Source organism: Ranitomeya imitator, chromosome 2 (assembly GCF_032444005.1).
Source record: "Ranitomeya imitator isolate aRanImi1 chromosome 2, aRanImi1.pri, whole genome shotgun sequence".
In the NCBI taxonomy this organism is placed as follows: Eukaryota; Metazoa; Chordata; class Amphibia; order Anura; family Dendrobatidae; genus Ranitomeya; species Ranitomeya imitator.
The window spans coordinates 622689123-622710080 of record NC_091283.1 but is presented as its reverse complement, the minus strand read 5'-3'; the positions used below and the strand labels follow the sequence as shown (position 1 = coordinate 622710080).

Below are 20958 nucleotides of genomic sequence, written 5' to 3'. Positions count from 1 at the left end.
AATCGAGGCGGGAGATGATGAGGGCATGCACAAGAGTTTTAGTAGATTGTGGGCTGAGGAAGGGATGGAGTCTGGCAATATTTTTGAGTTGGAGGCGACAGGAGGTGGCAAGAGTTTGGACGTGTGGTTTGAAGGACAGGGCAGAATCAAAAGTTACCCCAAGGCAGCGGATTTCAGGTGCCGGAGAGAGCGTGATGCCGTTTACCATAATAGATAGATCAGGTAGGAGGGATACGCGAGATTGGGGAAAGATGATGAGTTCGGTTTTGTCTACATTGAGTTTTAGGAAGCGAGAGTTGAAGAAGGAGGATATGGCTGACAGACACTCCGGGATTCTGAACAGAAGAGAGGCGACATCTGAGCCAGAGAGGTAGATCTGAGTGTCGTCCGCATACAGGTGGTACTGGAAGCCAAGGGACTTTATGAGTTGTCCTAGGCCAAGGGTATAAATGGAAAAAAGTAGAGGCCCTAGGAAAGAGCCTTGAGGGACTCCAACAGAGAGGGGGCAGGGTGAGGAGGTAGTGTGGGAGTGGGAAACGCTAAATGTGCGGTCGGAAAGGTATGAGGCAATCCAGGACAGAGCAAGGCCTTTGATTCCGAGGGAAAAAAGAATCTGTATCAGTAGGCAGTGGTCGACTGTGTCGAAAGCAGAGGACAGGTCGAGAAGGAGAAGGATGGAGAACTGTCTGTTAGCTTTGGCTGTGAGTAAGTCATTAGTAATTTTGGTCAGAGCAGTTTTGGTGGAGTGGTGGGGGCGGAAGCCAGATTGAAGGTTGTCAAAGAGAGAGTTAGATGAAAGGTGGAAGGAAAGTTCACCATGGAAATGCTGCTCAAGGAGTTTGGAAGCAAACGGGAGCAGTGATATTGGGCGATAGCTGGGCATAGCAGTTGGGTTAAGGTTAGCTTTCTTGAGGATGGGTGTGATGGTGGCATGTTTGAAGGCAGAGGGGAAAGTACCAGAAGATAGCAATAGGTTGAGGAGATGGGTTAGGGCTGGAATGAGCATGTTAGTGAGGTTGGGGAGCAGGTGGGAAGGGATGGGGTCAAGTGCACAGGTGGTGAGGTGTGATTTGGAAAGGAGACGAGTAAGTTCTCCTTTAGTGATGTTGGAGAGGGAAGTTTTTGGGGAAGGGCAGAGGTCTGGTATATGTAGGGGTTGGGGTGATGGAACAGTAAAGGTGTGCCTTGTTTCGTCGATCTTGTTTTTGAAGTAGGTGGCAAAGTCCTCAGAAGAGATGAGGGGAGTTGGAGGTGGCAGTGGGGGGCAGAGGAGAGAGTTAAATGTCCTGAACAGTTGTTTTGGGTTGTAGGATAGTGAAGATACAAGGTTACTGAAATAGATCTGTTTAGCAGAAGTGAGGGCTAGTTTGAAGGCAAGTGTAGCTTGTTTGAAAGCGGTGAAGTCGTCTGCCAGGCGTGTTTTTTTCAACACCGCTCCACAACCCTGGATGCTTGTCGGAGTTTTTTGGTGAGGTTGTTATGCCAGGGTTTCCTATTGATTTGTCTCACTTTGCCATGCATGAGAGGGGCGACTGAGTCTATGGCTGATGTGAAGGTGGCGTTATAGAAAGCAGTGGCGCTATCCAGGTCGTGGAGTGAAGATATGGAGGACAGGGGTAGAAGAGGGTCTGAGAGTCTGTGAATGTCTAGGTGTGCAAGGTTTCTGCGAGGATGTACTACTGGCTGGACGTGGGGGCGGGTGAGGAGGACAAGGAAGAGAAGGTAAGTAGATGGTGGTCAGATAGTGGGATGGGAGAGGTTGTGAGATTAGATAAGGAACAGAGGCGGGTGAAGATGTGGTCAAGCATATGTCCATCTGTGTGGGTGGCTGTGGAGGACCACTGAGTAAGTCCAAAGGATGAGGTAAGGGCCAGGAGCTTGGAGGCTGCTGGTTGGCGGGTATCAGTAGGGATATTAAAGTCACCCATTACGATGGTGGGGATGTCAGCAGAGAGAAAGTGAAGAAGCCAGGTGGAGAATTGGTCAATGAAGGCAGTGACTGAGCCCGGTGGTCGGTATATGACAGCCATTTGGAGATTAGAGGGAGAGTAGATACGGACAGAGTGAAAGAAGGGACGATAAGGGAGGGTAGGGGTTGGATTTGGTTGAAGTAGCAGTTTTTAGAAAAAAGGAAACCCACTCCTCCGCCATGTCTGTTGCCAGAGCGAGGAGTGTGGGTAAAGTGGAGGCCACCGTAACTCAGTGTAGCAGGGGAGGCCGTGTGAGGGGGCTTCAGCCAGGTCTCAGTGAGGGCCAGGAAGGAAAGGTTGCGGGAAGTAAAGAGATTGTGGATCACGTGGAGCTTGTTGCAGACAGAGTGGGCATTCCAAAGTGCTCCAGAGAGAAGAAGCAGGGGGATGGGGGTCAGTTGCACAGGTTTTAAGTGTGAGGGATTGCGGTAGTTTCTCATAGTGTGAGAAGGATAGGGGTGAGGGTTAGTGGAGTGAAAATAGTGAGGGCAAATGTGATATATATAAAAATCCGTCCGTCAGGCTTTTAATATCATAGAAATAAAAAATTCAAGAAAATGTCACTATACCCATAGATGTATTCATTGAGGGGTGTAATTTCCAAAATGTTGAGGTTATCTGCTATTCTGGAACATCTGAGGCTCTGCAAATGAGATGTGCAACCTATTACAGCAAAATCTGTGCTCCAAAAGTCAAATTTCGCTCCTTCCTTCCAAGCTCTGCCATGTAGCTTGTAGCATGGCATGTAGTACACAGTAGCCTCTGACCTCATATAGGACATTGCTGCATTTGGGAGAAATTGTGTAACTAATTAATTATGGGGTCAATTGTCTCCTATAATTTCTTTTATTTCCACGGCACAATTTAATAACATTTTGTGAGACACTTGTTTTGACAAAATGGTCACTACACCCCTAGATAAATTTCTAGATGGGTGTTGTTTTTAAAATGGGGTCACTTTTGGAGAGGGGGTTTCTGCTATTCTGGCACCTCAGGGGCTCGACTAATGGTGCTCATCACAATCTATTCCAAGAACATCTGCATCCCATAAAGCAAATGGTGTTACTTTACTACCAAGCTCTACTATGTTCTTAAACAAAATCTCATATGGAGTATTGCTGTGTTCAGTAGAAATTTCGGGTTCCATTTTTTTCCATGTGAAAATGAAACATTGGGACTAAAACAACATTTTATTGAAAAAAAACATATTTTGTTTTTATGCCTTTATGTTATACAGGTCCTTCTCAAAAAATTAGCATATAGTGTTCAATTTCATTATTTACCATAATGTAATGATTACAATTAAACTTTCATATATTATAGATTCATTATCCACCAACTGAAATTTGTCAGGTCTTTTATTGTTTTAATACTGATGATTTTGGCATACAACTCCTGATAACCCAAAAAACCTGTCTCAATAAATTTGCATATTTCACCCATCCAATCAAATAAAAGTGTTTTTTAATAACAAACAAAAAAAACATCAAATAATAATGTTCAGTTATGCACTCAATACTTGGTCGGGAATCCTTTGGCAGAAATGACTGCTTCAATGCGGCGTGGCATGGAGGCTATCAGCCTGTGACACTGCTGAGATGTTATGGAGGCCCAGGATGCTTCAATAGCGGCCTTAAGCTCATCCAGAGTGTTGGGTCTTGCGTCTCTCAACTTTCTCTTCACAATATCCCACAGATTCTCTATGGGGTTCAGGTCAGGAGAGTTGGCAGGCCAATTGAGCACAGTAATACCATGGTCAGTAAACCATTTACCAGTGGTTTTGGCACTGTGAGCAGGTGCCAGGTCGTGCTGAAAAATGAAATCTTCATCTCCATAAAGCATTTCAGCCGATGGAAGCATGAAGTGCTCCAAAATCTCCTGATAGCTAGCTGCATTGACCCTGCCCTTGATGAAACACAGTGGACCAACACCAGCAGCTGACATGGCACCCCACACCATCACTGACTGTGGGTACTTGACACTGGACTTCAGGCATTTTGGCATTTCCTTCTCCCCAGTCTTCCTCCAGACTCTGGCACCTTGATTTCCGAATGACATGCAAAATTTGCTTTCATCAGAAAAAAGTACTTGGGACCACTTAGCAACAGTCCAGTGCTGCTTCTCTGTAGCCCAGGTCAGGCGCCTCTGCCGCTGTTTATGGTTCAAAAGTGGCTTTACCTGGGGAATGCGGCACCTGTAGCCCATTTCCTGCACATGCCTGTGCACGGTGGCTCTGGATGTTTCCACACCAGACTCAGTCCACTGCTTCCTCAGGTTCCCCAAGATCTGGAATCGGTCCTTCTCCACAATCTTCCTCAGGGTCCGGTCTCCTCTTCTCGTTGTACAGCGTTTTCTGCCACATTGTTTCCTTCCAACAGACTTACCATTGAGGTGCCTTGATACAGCACTCTGGGAACAGCCTATTTGTTGAGAAATTTCTTTCTGGGTCTTACCCTCTTGCTTGAGGGTGTCAATGATGGCCTTCTTGACATCTGTCAGGTCGCTAGTCTTACCCATGATGGGGGTTTTGAGTAATGAACCAGGCAGGGAGTTTATAAAAGCCTCAGGTATCTTTTGCATGTGTTTAGAGTTAATTAGTTGATTCAGAAGATTAGGGTAATAGGTCGTTTAGAGAACCTTTTCTTGATATGCTAATTTATTGAGACAGGTTTTTTGGGTTATCAGGAGTTGTATGCCAAAATCATCAGTATTAAAACAATAAAAGACCTGACAAATTTCAGTTGGTGGATAATGAATCTATAATATATGAAAGTTTAATTGTAATCATTACATTATGGTAAATAATGAAATTTAACACTATATGCTAATTTTTTGAGAAGGACCTGTACAATTCTCTGAGGTTTCTGTGGTCTCATAGTGTTCGGTACACTCCTAAAAATGGTTTGAGTGATGTGGTTTCCAAAATGGAGTGACTATTCCAAGCAAATTTTGCGCTTCAAAAATTAAACAGCGCTCCTTCCCTTCCAAATCCCGTCATGGAAAATGTTATAATATTTGTGACGCATCTGTGGGTTTGAGATGCTCATCACCCACCTAAATAAATTCATTGAGTAGTCTGGTTTCTAAAATGAGGGTAATATTTGAGTTTCTGTAGGCTTGGCACCTCAGGGGCTCTACAAATGTAACATGGTGCCTTAAAACTATTCTACGCAACTTTGCATTTTAAAAATCAAACAACGCTCCTTTCCTTTCGAGCCCTGCCATGATCCATCCTGGGACTTTTACAAGAGCTGGAGAGCCTTAAACTGGAAATCAGTAAACTATATAGCAAGGACTCATCCCATCGGTTGAACCTCTTTCTTTCTCCTCGAGACCTAATCTTTCATTCTCAAAATTCTAATTCGCAGGTAAGATCTAAATCTGTATGCAGTGAATGGGATAGGAGATGGCAGCTAGTGTTCATAAAGTTCTACGGAGAACTGTAACTGTCATTTCAGGAGAACTTCCAGCGGAATGTCTGTGTCTACCTCTAGCTCCTTCCTCCTCCATAGGTTTTTAAAAGAACCAACTGTCATTTCCTATCTCAGTAATGTGATAATCTGTCTTCACTGAAGACAGATTTTGCCCCATGAATTGAGAGTGAAGGATCAGTCCAGGAGGAGAAAGAAGCAGATTTCTCTAATAAGATAGATCACAAAGTTGCTTATTCTCATGTGTACTAAGGAGTTATGAAACAAAAATGACAGCTATCCGTTAAATCTACCACATAACCAGAGATTTTGGATATTCCAATTGTTCCTTCATAATAACTGCAGCCTTTTTTATTTTGTATTCTCGTTTCTCGCTCAAAAAATATTATTCAACATCCGATTTTTGTTCTCCTGCTGTGAAAGCCCACAGGTAGCACGAGAGCGCAGTGATGGCTCCTATCAGTTATCTAGGGGATTGCTTCACGTGCATCACAGGAGCGCTGAACAGAATCTCAGCCCATCTGTGTTTCTCAGGAGCAGTCTGCTATCTGTCCTGACAGTGACCCACAGCACAGCAGTCCCTGGTGAGCTTGGGGATATCTACTTGTATGCAGCTCCGGGCTACAGAGAGATCCTCGGAGAGATTACATAACTTCTATTGACATGACGGTAATAAAAGAGGAAAAAGCTGGCGAAATCACACAGTGAGGAAGAGTACAAAGTATTCATTCATCATATACAAAAAGACTGCATGCGTCAACCTGCCTGAACATTCGTCTGGCATAATAATGGGATTTACAGTACAGGCGGGCTTGGTGGCTGGTTCTTCTATGGGACTGAACAGACAGAAGAGGGCCCCTGTGCAACAATAGTTTGTGGGCTCTTTTCAGTTTAATAGCTAATAATGCACAGTTTCACCAGCTGTCTAAGGAGGCCTCCTTACACTTTGGGGCCCTTGTGCGGCTGCCAGGGCCGGTTTTAGATAAAGTGGGTTCCTAAATGCTCACATATTGCACCTTCACAAGGAAACATTTCCGTTGTATTTACAAGCGCTGAGTTCCGGCCCCTAAACGAGCGCGATTGACAATATTGAAGTCGTCCGACGCTTGTTTCCCGACCACTTTACACTGGCTGAGGAACAATAATGGGGACAGAACGATCACTAGTAGATCAATCTGTCCCCATACAGTATCTTGTTACAGCAGCATATTTGCAGTTTTCAACAGGCGATGTGCTACCGAGAACAATGATTTTTGTTGTGGCATAAACAATCCAATCACTCGATGAATAGACAGCATTTATTGGATGATTGCTGACATGTTTACACCTATGTATTCTCATCTGCGCTGCCGGTATTTAAAAATGGCTGCTACATACACACGCAGCATGTGCACAAACACTGTATGTTCCACACACATATATATATACAGATAGCACACACACATGGATACACTGATCACATACACATATGTATACACACCGAGAACACACACAAACACAAGTATACACAGAGCACATACACACACATAGCACACACATGTATACACCAAGCACACACACAGATTCCCTTTAAAGTGAACCTGACAGCTGAGACATTCCGCCTGATCCACAGGCCGTGTAAGAAGAGGGACCGGACCGGGGGTACCTCTCTTGCGCCAGGTCCGGAACTATCGGGGCTGTCTCCTCTGTTGTCCGGTGAAAGCTTAAAAACTCGGACTGACCTTTGCACTTGACAGCAGTGGGCATGACCAAGCTAAAAAGGCCAGAGCGTGAGTGGAAGCAGTCAACTCTGGCGGGAACAAGCAGCGCGCAGCAGTTGGTGCTCCGTCCTCTGAGCCCCATGACAGGGCAGGCCCACGGGATAGACTCCCTGCAACCCGATACAGAGACTGTGACATGAAACGTGCCGTGTGCTCGGTGGCTCCTCCAGCTGAAGGTGCCAAACGCTCCGGGCCAGTAAGTTCTGCCTGCGTGCCGCATAGGAAGGACCGAGTGACTCACTGGGAACTGTGCCTCATCTCACCTGCTTATTTCTGTCAAGCTATGTTAAGCTCCGATGGAGTTGGAGATTGTACTTCATACCGCACAACGAACCCTGGACCCAGGACCCCATCTAAGATGCCAAGGACCCTCCATCACCGCTGGCAACCAGATCAACGCCTTCAGGACGACACCGGACTCATCACGCGCTGTTTGGCGCCACCGTTTGAACCTAAGACTCAACAGTCAGGATGCCGCCGGACCGATAAGTTAACCCTTAAAGAACTGCTTCATTACTTTTTCTTGTTGTTTAACTCACCCAGCACATTATTTGTGTTTATACCATCAGCTATACTCCTATTTACCCCTTCCTCTCCCTGCGTGGAGTAACCCCCTGTTCAAGGAAAATATAGTTAACCCTTGCTCTGCCTCCTGTCCGTTACTGCATCCTGCAACCTGCTCACAGCCAAATGCATGAGACACTAGATGCAGAATTTATGCATATCCCTAATTCTGAAATGCTATGGTGCTTCTGAGAAAAATGTTATTTAAAAGCAAGCCGAGTACCAAGCCGTGCTGGAGATAGGCGGGTCCCCGGTGGCTTCTCCTTGCCTGCTGCCCTAGAGTTAAAGGTCCATCTTTATATGCGCACATAGGGAGAGACCTGTTAACTCAGGGCAACAGGCAGGGAAAAGCCTCCAGAGACACCTGCCTGTTCGGCTAGTAACCCATGCGGCTTGTTCTCCGGCGGCTATTATAGTATATCTCTCTTTGAAGCGCCACAGAATTAAAGATATACATGAAATCATGCAGTCAGTGTCTGGTACATGATTCTCATGGATCGGGCAGCATGTGTCAGCTGTCCAGTTATCTGTAAGAAAGGGCTTTGTGCTAGTTAGGCAAACTCTTCCCTAACATACACATGCAGACCCAGACATTCACATGTGTGAAGGATTGATTTCCACTGTACTAAATGTATTATACCTTCATTAAGTGAAGTTATACACATTTATAGTGGAAAATGAAATACCACTACGGGCGGCTGTAGAAGGAAGCACCTTACACATTCCAAACACTAACCTTTCTAACATAGCTTTTCCAAAAGGACAGCGGATCTTCTCTTTATAAAATTCAATGTTTTTCCTTGTGCGCAGTCTGTGATTCCCTGGCTTCCAAGCAATCCTTGAATACATTAACTGGTTTATTTCATTTTCGGAGGGACGTCATTTCAGTTAAAGTTAGGTTAGCATTGACCTAAATCACCTTTATATGGTGTCATTGATACTTTGCACATAAATTTCATTTTGTATATCCTGCTGTGAGGGTGTGTTAGCCATTTTCTATTTTTATTGATTTACTTATCTAAAAGCCTTCAATCTAGTTAATTATTACCTCTTACTTGTTAGGGTTTGTGTGCTACATGTATATTTATAGTGGGGAGTACTTTATAAAATGCAGATGCAACGTTTTAGTTTTACCAGAAAAACAAACTCATGTTTTCAGTAAAACTAAATTTATTAAAAAAAAACACCTGTAGAAGCTGGTGCTATGATTAAATGGAAAATCAAGCAATTTAATGCAAGGATAGGCTGGCTGTGATATTCAGATGTGCTTTTATATTCCTCTAGATAATGAACACTTGCTTTTTGTAGTGTTTCGAAAATACAAGGCAAAGCAGGTAGGCCACGTTCAACACTCAGTATTTGGTCAGTATTTTACATCAGTATTTGTAAGCCAAAATCAGGAGTGGGTGATAAATGCAGAAGTAGGGACTTGTTTCTATGATACTTTTCCTCTGATTGTTCCACTCCTGATCTTGGCTTACAAATAATGGTGTAAAAAACTGACCAAATACTGAACATGTGAACGTGGCCTTAGAAAGTAAATTTTAAGGAGTAATTTTTGCCATAACCCAGACTTACTAGTACAAGTAATTTGTGTACTTCTATTGTAAGTACCCTTAAATCTAGAAAAGAAAAATACAATATACTGCATATTGACATAATAAATTAATAAGATGATATTATGAGGTTAAGCAGTAAACTATAAATATATTGCTAGTACTACCCTGAGTAATAGTGACGTTTAGCCACACCAAAACATTTACAAACATATACAAAATAAACAAATAACAATAACATAATTTTTCCATACCTGTAGAATTATCTAGACTGTAGAATCCTAACAAAAGATATGGAAAAAGTAGTTCACAAAAGATCCATTTTATATATAGACCTTTAGCACTTCAACTCTGTGATCCATGTTACGACTTTGCTACAGAGTTTAGGACACTGGGTAGTGAGTGTGCCCATTATTGTACCTAATTACTTAAAGGGAACCTGTCACCCCAAAAATCGTGGGTGAGGTAAGCCCACCGGCATCAGGGGCTTATCTACAGCATTCTGTAATGCTGTAGATAAGCCCCCGATGTTACCTGAAAGAGGAGAAAAAGACGTTAGATTATACTCACCCAGGGGCGGTCCCGCTGCTGGTCCGGTCGGATGGGCGTCTCTGGTCCACTGCGGCGCCTCCCATCTTCATTCCAAGACGTCCTCTTCTGATCTTCAGCCACGGCTCCGACGCAGGCGTACTTTGTCTGCCCTGTTGAGGGCAGAGGAAAGTACTGCAGTGCGCAGGTGCCGGAAAGGTCAGAGAGGCCCGGCGCCTGCGCACTGCAGTACTTTGCTCTGCCCTCAACAGGGCAGACAAAGTACGCCTGCACCGGAGCTGAAGATCAGAAGAGGACGTCTTGGAATGAAGATGGGAGGCGCCGGAGCGGACCAGAGACGCCCATCCGACCGGACCAGCAGCGGGACCGCCCCTGGGTGAGTATAATCTAACGTCTTTTTCTCCTCTTTCAGGTAACATCGGGGCTTATCTACAGCATTACAGAATGCTGTAGATAAGCCCCTGATGCCGGTGGGCTTACCTCACCCGCGAGTTTCGGGGTGACAGGTTTCCTTTAATGAAGGGATTTCTATAAACATATTTTTTAAAAAATACTTACAGATTTTCCACTTTGTAGGTAGATACAACAACAAATGTGTGATATTTTCTGATTGGTGTGCCTATGATGATATTTTTAGCTCTGACAAATAGAATTCCAAATAAGGGACTTTCTAATAAACTGCTTTAGTTACCTAAAAAGCATGAAAAAAGGCAAGTTTGCAATTGACTTGCTTTTTTATTTGCTGTCATTCAACTGCAATGAGAGCTTTTATCTTTCATAGTGTCCAGCTGATTTCTATGGACCTTGACCAGTAGTGTCTGCCCATATCTTGTCCGAGCGTGCAGTAGTTACATTGCAAAAGAGTTTAACTCTTAATATACCAGCTACCTCTCTCCAGCCCAATCATTTCTATACAGCAGTTAGCTGCTCATCTCCCTCCACCTCACTCTCAGCTCCCGACAAGCTGCTGTTACAAATCTTGCAAAATGTCAAGCCCCCATGAACTGCAGATTTCAGCGCAGGTCTCCTATTCATGGCTCTCACTGTCTGGAGCTGTGTGCTTGTTTAAATGCCCTTTTAGCTCTATGTGTAAATATAGTGATAACTGCGTACATTTCAGAACAAACCAATAATAGCTCAAATACTACAGCTCTATTTTATTTACCATAACTGTCACTAAGGGAGAAGAGCCGGTCTCACCAGAAACCAGGAAATAAACATACCGTAAGGAAACTGGATTGCTCTAATTTGCTCAAGACACAACTTGAGAATTTGGCTTTAAGCTGATTTCATCAGACTTGCATAGGACATAGATATTTAGTCGCTAGAATCATTTGGTTGGAGCAAAACTGCATCTGACTGATAATAATATATGTAGCACAAATCTTTATTTTTTTTCTACAATATCAACTTTTTTCTCCCAGTACAGTGATGTGACGGCAGCAAAATACTTCTAAAATTAATGTTGATGTAACTTTCTTATGTCAATAAGAAGAATTTTCAAGTACACGTGTACCTTGCACACTTTTAGTTGTGCAAACAATTGGTATAGTACCCACCCAATTTTTGCATACCCAATGCAGAACAAAGACGTATTGTATTGCATTGGGTAACAAGTATAATGATTCATACAAATATATTTTAGTTACCATTTATGCGTACACCATTTATAGGAGCATAAGGAAATAAAATAATATTGTGTAAATAGGGGATAAGTAATGTACTGTAGTACATTAGGGTGGCCTGCCCTCTGATTGACACCCCCATATATTATATCTGCACTTGTTGCTGAATACTGGTCAGTAGAGATGGGCGAACCCAAACAGTAAAGATCGGGGTCTGAACCAAACACCTATTGTTTGGGCATGGACCTCGAACACGGGCTTCACTATAAAGTGTATGTTACGTTTCGGTTTCGGCACCCCGAACACTGGGTGTTTTTTGCACTGTCATCTTCATGACAACACGAGAAACACCTGCGGCTCTGATCTGCCGTAAGATCATTGCCACTGGTCAGAGCGCTGAGGTTCCCATGCTGTCAGTTGACAGCGTAAGCCCGCAACTGGGAGTAGTAGTCCCATCATCTGACGCCCGTGACTGGAGGTAAACTTTTTACCTCAGGTATCAGCTGCAGGCTCACGCTATCATCTGACAGCGCGTGAACCGCAGCTCTCTGACCGGTGGTATTAATCTTACCGCCGATCACAGGCAGTGCTTGCCACGCTGTCATGCACATGACAGCGTGGCAAAAGTTGGATGTTCGGGCCCCCCCATTCATGTGAATGGGGTTTGGTTAAGGTTCGGGTACTGTTCTGGTACCCGGATCCGAACATCCAGAGGTTCGCAAGTTATCACTACTTATCAGTCTTTGTGATATCATTACCAAAATGTAACTGCCAATAAGCCAGGATAATAATAATAATAATAATTTTTATTTATATAGCGCCAACATATTCCGCAGCGCTTTACAAATTATAGAGGGGACTTGTACAGACAATAGACATTACAGCATAACAGAAATCACAGTTCAAAATAGATACCAAGAGGAGTGAGGGCCCTGCTCGCAAGCTTACAAACTATGGGGAAAAGGGGAGACACGAGAGGTGGAAGGATGATGACTCTTGAAAATATAGGTCACATATATTAAGAATTATTATGATATTATAGTTGGAATGAAGCTTTAAACACCTTGGCCACCAATCAGGGCCGGCGTCAGCACCCGGCACAGCGGGCAAATGCCGGGGCCCTGGGGAGAGAGGGGGGCCCACTTAGCTGTCATAGATACAGCTGGGAGAGCAGAGCAGGAGATAACATGCTCTCTCCCCCCACAAAGTCACTGCTGGCTGTGTTCTCTTAACCCCTATGTGCCAGCTCTGACACAAGCATCTTCTCACTCAGTCAGTGCAGCCAGGCAGGCACACATAGGGGTTAACAGAAGGCAGCCAGTGTGACATTGTGGGCAGAGAGAGCACCTTCTCTGCTCTCCCCCCTGGCTGGCTGCAGACAGTGCTGAAGTTTATCAGGCAGATTCCGGAGGAGCTCCGTTCTACCAGTGCCTGAGTGCAAAGGTATCTTGCAGTTGTGGCTCAGTCTGCTGCTGTCTGTCTCCGCTGCCTAAAAATGTGGGTGATGTCTGGAGGAGAAGCTGGTGGGGTGCAGCCTGTAGCCGCCCAGCTCACCCAGAATACATGCATGCTGCACCAAACCTGCACCAGTGGGGTAGGAAGAAGCTTAACCCCTTCCCATCTGTATGAAGGTTATTGCTGAACCTTAAAGATAACAATCCGACCCGCATAAATGGGGTTAACCAGATGCCAGGAGGGAGGGGAGCTGCTGCCATGGATAAAACTGAGCTGTGGGCTGTACGTTGGGGCCCCGTGGCCCCAGGCTGGAGACTGGAGGGACTTTGCCCAGTGCTGGCATGTGGGTGATTTCTGCTCCGGAGTCTCAGCTTCTCTCCTCCAGGTTACACTGTGCAGTCACAGCAACATTGGTTGTCTCTGTCCAGGTCCCAGCAGCTCCCACTGCTCCCACCAAGGACATGGCATCCTTTAACCCTTCCCCTGCAGCCACCAGCAACAAATCCACATTATTCCTTGATTAAATCAGGTTCCAACCCAATAGAGGAGCAGACATTTCCTGCTGCCATTAGGGTCCGGGAGGGGGTGACCTGTGACATTGGCTGCCCTGCTACTCTGTAGTGGGGGGTGACAAGTGTAACATGGGGTAACGATGACGGAGAAATGCACAGGATAATAGTGAGCGCGACAGAGGGCAGTGTATGGTATGGAGCAGTCAGGGGGTGGGCTGCAGGATCCCCCCATACTGTACATGACTGCTCGGGACAGGGAGGCGTTTAATGAGCTTCTAATGACAGGGCACTAATTGGGTCATTAGAGTTTGTGGAAAGGATTCAGCATCAGGTCCCTCATTAATGCCCGAGCCGCCTGTTACTTTGTAGCACAGATCTGTTGGGGCTGCAAAACCAAACAACGTTGTTTATGTAGAAAAGTCTTTGTTTCATAGAAAAACTCAAAACAGAAAAGCACCTCTCCTGTATATATACACTGCACAGCACCTTTCCTCCTGTATATATACACTGCACAGCACCTCTCCTGTATATATACACTGCACAGCACCTTTCCTCCTGTATATATACACTGCACAGCACCTCTCCTGTATATATACACTGCACAGCACCTTTCCTCCTGTATATATACACTGCAGAATCTACAATAGCTGTCACTCATGTAAGAAGTGAAATCTGGCATTGTACTATACATTTCTCTGCCGTATCTGTGCATCATAAATCAGGGTATGTGTTAAAGGGGGGGGCCCACTGAGACTCTTTCGCCCGGGGCCCTCGAAAACCTGGAGCCGGCCCTGCCACCAATGTACAAGAAAATAAGCAAATCCTAGCAGCTATGTGTTCAAGTAAATTACATGCAAATTTGACACATCACAATTGTAGGCATGAACTCTGCAAAGAACCATTGATACCACTCTAAATAAAAAGCAATGTTAAAATCTTTCTGCTTTTTTGCTAAGCATTTTCTGCATAGCACCATTATAGTAGTACATAGCAGTCAGCTTGTTCTTCCAATTATTAGCACGGCAATAAGCTTTGACGGGTTGTACATAGAGAAGAATAAAAACTATAAAAACTATAAATAGGGATAACATTGCAAGATGCCAACCTGTCATGTAAGTGAGGAGATATTCATATACTACTTATCCTTCGTGGTCTTCTGCCCTTAATTTTTTGGCTAACATCTCATTAAAAGAAGGAGCTGAAGCTACCCATGGAAAAGATGAGTAGGAACCCTAATTTGCTGGCTCTGCCACAAGTGTTCTTCTATAGTGGTTAAAGGGAGTAATTCACCAGGTTTTTGCTACCCTATCTAAGTGCTGCCTGATGTAGGGGTGGAAAGCCTGATTCCAGCAATATATCACTTACTAGGCTGCTTGCTGCAGTTTTTATTAAATCATTGTTTTCTTTGCTGCAGGTCTAGCAGTTCTCTAATGCTGAGCTCTGTATAACCTCGCCCACACCACTGATTGGCAGCTTTCTGTGTACACTGTGTATAGGCAGAAAGCTGCCCATCAGTGATGCCGGGGTGGTTATTCAGAGGTCATGCATATGGAGGATTATGGAATATGGAGGACCTGCTGATAAAATAAATTTAAAATGCAAATTGAAAATTGAGCTGCCTCAAAATTGTCTTTTAGTTTGCATATATTTAATTTTTAAAAATTAGATTTAAATATGGAGAGATCATAATTAATGTATTTGGGCCTTTCTTTTTAATGTCGAAGATATTTTAATTTGAAACCAACCAGTCCCTGAGTTGGCCATGTTGGTGACATCTCTTTCCCCCAAACACCAGGATGTCATGATCCAGTTTGGGGTTTGTTTATTTTCTGCTATGCTCTCTCTGGATTGATCATGGGGGGGGGTTAATCCCCTCGGCCTCGCTTTGGAGCTGGCTGGGCTTTTTAAGTCTTCTGCAGTCTGCTGGCCAGCGTCAGTGATAGTTCATGCTTCCAGTCTAGAGCAGCTGACCCGTATACCCTGGTGATCCTTCTGCCTCTGACTTCCCATATTTGTGCGAGACCTGTTCCCTATCCCTGTAGTGTGTGTCTGGTGGTTTCCTTACAGTGTATGACTCGGCCTGATCTCTGTACCCCACCTCTTGCTTTCCGTCTCTGATACCTCATTCCCCAACCGGCTTTGACTTCTGGCTTGTACCCTGACTTCGTTTCACTTTTGGAATCCGCACTCCCGTTTGGCTCTTACTCCTGGCTTGTCTCTGACTTCGTGCATGCTGTAACCTCTGGTACTTATGCTCCTGACAGTTTCTGACTTTGCTCGTCTGACCACTCTTTCGTTACCTGTGACACATATGCAGCTGCTCAGTGTTGCTACGCTGTTAGTGCGCAACCTCCTTTCCCTCACCAGCACCCCCTGGTGGAGGTTGCACTAAACTGCACTGTAGCCGCATCACACAGAGAACATGAATACATTTTGTCTATATAGAGTCCATGGACGGGTGTCTGAACAGTCAGACGTGGGTCCTTCTCTGTCACAGTCTACTTTGAAGTCTGCTGACATAAAGCATGGTGAACTACAAGAGTTAAGGTCCATTCTTGCCGTGGTGGGATGGCTTCTACACCTTTTTGATCAAAATAGTGTCAACTAAGTACCCTAAGTACACTATGTTATTTACATCTACTGTTAGGGCTAGCGGAACGCACCAAATAATAAGACAGATAGAGTATGGTGCGTTCGCAGCCAGGGGTCCACCGTGCAGAGATGGAACCTGCTGCCAAGTAATGACGGACTATATGGCGGTACTCATAAGTATACACACGTGGGTTAAACTTCACCCAGCGTGAAGGAAGCGATCCTGTTGCGTCACAGGACCGCGGTACCGCACATAGAGCGCGAGCAAGTAGTCAGCGAACTCAACCCCAACTAGGATTGAAGTCCGATTAGACCCTTGCTGGCACAACACCGCAACTGGGTGTGTAAGGAAACTATATAACAATATTAAGGCACAAGAGTGCATGCGGTGCCTCACTGACGAACGCCACTAACCACCCAGGCTTGGGTAAGGAAAGCACAGAGGAAGTGCACGGCGCCGTACTGGCGGTCACAGCAACTGGACACTGTAATGTGTGATTCGTGCTGTAGGATAAGTCGGGCGCTAGATAGCAACCATACACCTTCCGCGAACAGACATTCAATAGGGTAGGGGTATCCAAGGACGACTTGCACTCACAACATACACACATTAACAATTGTACACTAGCGCATGGCCGTGCGGTCATGCGCAGTTTATATAGTTGCAGCACAGGAAGTGGCCACAGAAACTTTGCCCTTCCAAGACCTGCCAAGAGGACCAATGGAATGTGCTGCAGAGCCTGAGCACATGACCCTCGATCTCCAACGGGAGATCTTGCCCTGGGCATGCTCAGTGTGTGCAGACAAGGACTTAGTCCCAGAGAAGTCCGCTCGCTGCTGACCAGCACTGGCTTTAATGGCAGAAGCTGAAGAAGCAGCAGTAACTCTCTGTACAGAGTGAGACTGAGCAAGACGCTGGGACCGACGTCCCTGCTGAGCAGGCTCCACTGCGGCTGGATAAGAATGGGAGACCGCAGCGGAGATGGCTCGAGATTCCCCCTGTGCAGAAGCGGGAACTCGAGACCTAACATCTACTATTACTATTTATTTTTTTATTTACTGTAATTACTTACTACAAGTTATTTGCTCATTTTGTTTTTATCCTAGACCATGCATACATAGTCCATGTGTATACTGTTGTTGTACTACCAGTCGGATAATGGGGCTCTCAATAAAGTGCCTTTAAAATGTGCACATACATTTGCAAAGGTAAGCATGGGTTGAAGTACATTCAAAATATGCTTTATAAATACGTAACAATAATCTCTTTTTTAATAGATTTTTTTAATTTAAATCATTTTAAGGGTTGCTTGTTTTTCATCTTGTTGCGCCTGCTAACAATTTTTGGAGCAAGAATAAAAAAATCACGCAAACCCTGAACATGCTTACACATTGCAATGATTGTGAACATTAATATTTTAGATTGAAACTGGTTTTGTATGGCTCAGTGGTTAGCACTGTTTCTTTGCAGTGCTTGGGTCCTGGGTTCGAATCTCACCAAGGACAACATCTGCAAGGAGTTTGTATGTTGTTGGGTACTTTGAAAAATGGCACACAATTTTCTTTATGGATGATCGCATATAAAAATAAAAAAATACCACCAAGATTTTTAAAAACGACAGTACACATGTAATAAAGATCTAATTTAAATAATGTTAGTTTCAAATGATGCATTCTCTTTAAAGGAAGAACAGAGAAGTGTAGGCTGAGCTGCAGATATTGTACAGCAGACCTGGTGGTAAGCAAATATTTGGACCCTCCATAATGTAATGTGTGGACCCCAGGTTACACTGGGGGCTACATCATTTCGTCTTTTACAGTCAGGACTCCTTTTCTTAATCAAATTAACACTTTGGATCATATAGATGAGATCCAACATTTAGTAATAATTGAAATGACGGAACTATTGTAAAAATACTTATCGCCGCATGACAGCGCACATCAGAGGTTAATGACTTGTTACATCCGTAGGTTACATAACCACAAAACATATAGCGGCAATGATCTCATCATGTAAATCTATAGGGCTGGGGCGTAGCTACAGGGAATACGGAGGTTGCAGTCATTTCTGAGCCTGGTGCTTGGTGGCCCCCAGAGGACACAAGCTCATAATCACACCTGATTACGGGGCCACGTTTTATGTGTACAGTATTGTGATCATTCTGTAAGATATCGGCAGTTTTCATCCATCTATGGATAAAGCACTGCCAGATTTGAAAATGAGTTTCACCAAATCACAACCGATCTTATGCAAAAGTTTAGGTCAAATTCCATTACAGACTTTTTCACATTTTTACGCTTTCAACCATAATAAATTGTTGCATTTAGTGTGATTACTGCTCCTTCCGCTGTACATAAGCCATCCTCAGGTCAACAGCACGAGTGCAAAAGCCCCAAGGGGTGTTGCTATGGCAGATTGTCTTCTCCCCTGAGAATTTGATAAAATCTTCTGTCACTTACCAATGAGATGCCCCACATGGGTGCTAAAGGGATCTTTAGAAGTTTTCCCAAAAGCCATGATTCCGTAGTGTCTTATCTCTTGCAATCATGAAATTTTCAACAGAGAATCTTGACAGTAAAATTCATAAATCCAAAGATTTGTTGTTTGCAGTTTTCTAGTCCATTCAGCGTGAAGAGAGCTGTTGTCAGCAGAAGTTACAGTACCTGGCTCAGGAGAAAGGCTGGGGGAGGACTTGGGCGTAACAGGAACCCAGGAAGCAGCGACAGGTAACTCACGGCACTGACTATCACGTGAGAATGACTGTTCCCTGCACTGGTAATAATGACATTGTGATGAAGTTCTGAACTCCTCGTAGAGATGTACATAATGTGTATACACATACAGTATAATTGTCCGGAGCAGGTGTGGGCCATTCATTTCTCAAAGGGGCCCTTACGAGAAACTGTGATTGTCCTGGAGGGACGAACCAACCGGCCAAAATTAATTCTACTTATTATTGTTTTATATACATTTTTATCACTTAATATTGAGCAGTCTGTTGACTCGCTGCTGCTGCTAATACATGTTATCATCAAGCTTCTAATAAAATGTATTCTTACCTGTAGCAGCTAATAAAAACATAATTTACTTATTTTTATAAAGTTTATAAACTCAATAAATCATAGGGCTCGTGTTATTCATCCATTTTATTTTGATCAACAGCTCCCAACACAATATCATGCCTCCACACACAGTATGATGTGTCCACATAGAATGATGTCCACACACAGCACCTCAAACAGTATGATGTTCCCACAAATAGTATGATGTCACCACACAGCCCCCTTACACAATTATATCTCCGCACACAGATACAGCCCCCCATTCAGAAAGATGTCCCCACTCAGCCCCCTTACACAATATTATCTCCACACACAGATACAGCCCCCCATTCAGAATGATGTCCCCACACGGCCTCCCTAACAATATTTTCTCCCCACACAGCCCCCCATTCAGAACGATGTCCCCACACAGCCCTATTATACAATATTTTCTCCCCACACAGCCCCCCATACAGAATGATGTCCGCACAAAGCCCCATTACACAGTCTTATACTGTATGTCCCCACACAGCCACTCACTCAGAGTGATGACTCCACACAGCCGCCTTAAAAAGTATTATGTAACTCACCCTCTCTTGAGCCTGCTGCTCTCTTAGGCACACCAGAGCCGTAGGCCCCTTAATAATAATAATAATAATAATTTTAATTTATATAGCGCCAACATATTCCGCAGCACTTTACAATTAACCTGGGACATGTACAAACAATAAATTCGGTACGAGTTAAGACAATTTAAACAGTGACATTAGAAGTGAGGTCCTTGTTCCATCAATGTATTCACTGGTATTTTCATCCCTATAATGCAAATATCAGTGAAAGTGAGATGTTGGGTGGAAGGTAGGCTCATGGTGGGGTTGCCACTGCTTCAAAATCTTTTGTTGTTCTGGTACACAGGCTGTACTGGAACAGCCATAAGCATGGGCCCCACTTTGCCCAGTTCAGGGAAGAGTATTCCATAATCCATCACTTGTCTGCAACATTCAAAGCAATATGAGCCTTTATCAGGGCCGAGATGAGAGGTAGGCGGGGTAGGCACTCTCCTGCCTACTCGAGGGAGCATTCTCTCCTGCCTTCCTGAGGAGGGGTGCAGGCACGGATGCCAGTCAGTCACTGACACTGCTCACTCCTCTCCATGTCTTGTTCCCCGGCCATCACTCCCTTCCTGCTCTCAATTGTATTTGCATCTATCAGACGTGAATGCAATTGCTGTGTACGCTAGCGGCACAGAAGAAGAGGAGCTGTTATCTCCCCTGCTCTGCCAGGATCTCCAGCAAGTTGCAGGCCACTTATAGGCTGTGTCTTGTTGGAGAAGGCGCACACAGGGTATGTTGGATGGCGTGGTGCAGTGACGTCATAGCTCGATCCAGCATTCACTGCTGCACAGCACAGAGGAGACGGTGAACGTTAGCCAAGATTATGTGAGTATGAGTTTCTTTCTTTTTCTGATATTACTATGCAGGGGGGGTATACAATGAGGGCAGGGGCTGTACTGATTGGGGGACTCAAATTAGGGGAAGGGCTGTATTGATTGGGAAATAAAATGAGGGGCTGTATTGATTGGGAAATAAAATGAGTGGAGGCGCTGTGCTGATGGGGAATAAAATGAGTTGAGGAGCTGTGCTGATGGGAGAATAAAATGACAGGAGGGGCTATACTGATGGAATAAAATGAGATGAGGGGCTGTGCTGATGGAGGGTATAAAATGAGGTGAGGGGCTGCATTGATGGGGCTATAAAATGAGGTGAAGGGCTGTGCTGATGGGGGAATAAAATGAGTTGAGAGGGAATAAACTAAGGGGCTGTGCAGATGAGGAAATAAACTGACAGGCTGTGCAGATGAGGAAAATAAACTGACAGGCTGTGCATATAGGGGTAATAAGCT

At 44.5% G+C, this 20958-nt stretch overlaps 1 protein-coding gene across 1 annotated transcript in view; it reads right to left on the bottom strand.

The window, feature by feature from the left end:
- The window catches only part of TOM1L1 (target of myb1 like 1 membrane trafficking protein), a 199952-nt gene extending 181255 nt beyond the window's left edge, over positions 1-18697 (bottom strand). The window contains exon 1 of the mRNA XM_069752503.1: positions 18475-18697. Within this exon, the coding sequence (XP_069608604.1) occupies positions 18475-18532 (58 nt within the window). The 5' untranslated portion in view covers positions 18533-18697. The remainder of the gene's footprint in view (positions 1-18474) is intronic.
- Between the last annotated feature and the right edge of the window lie 2261 nt (positions 18698-20958).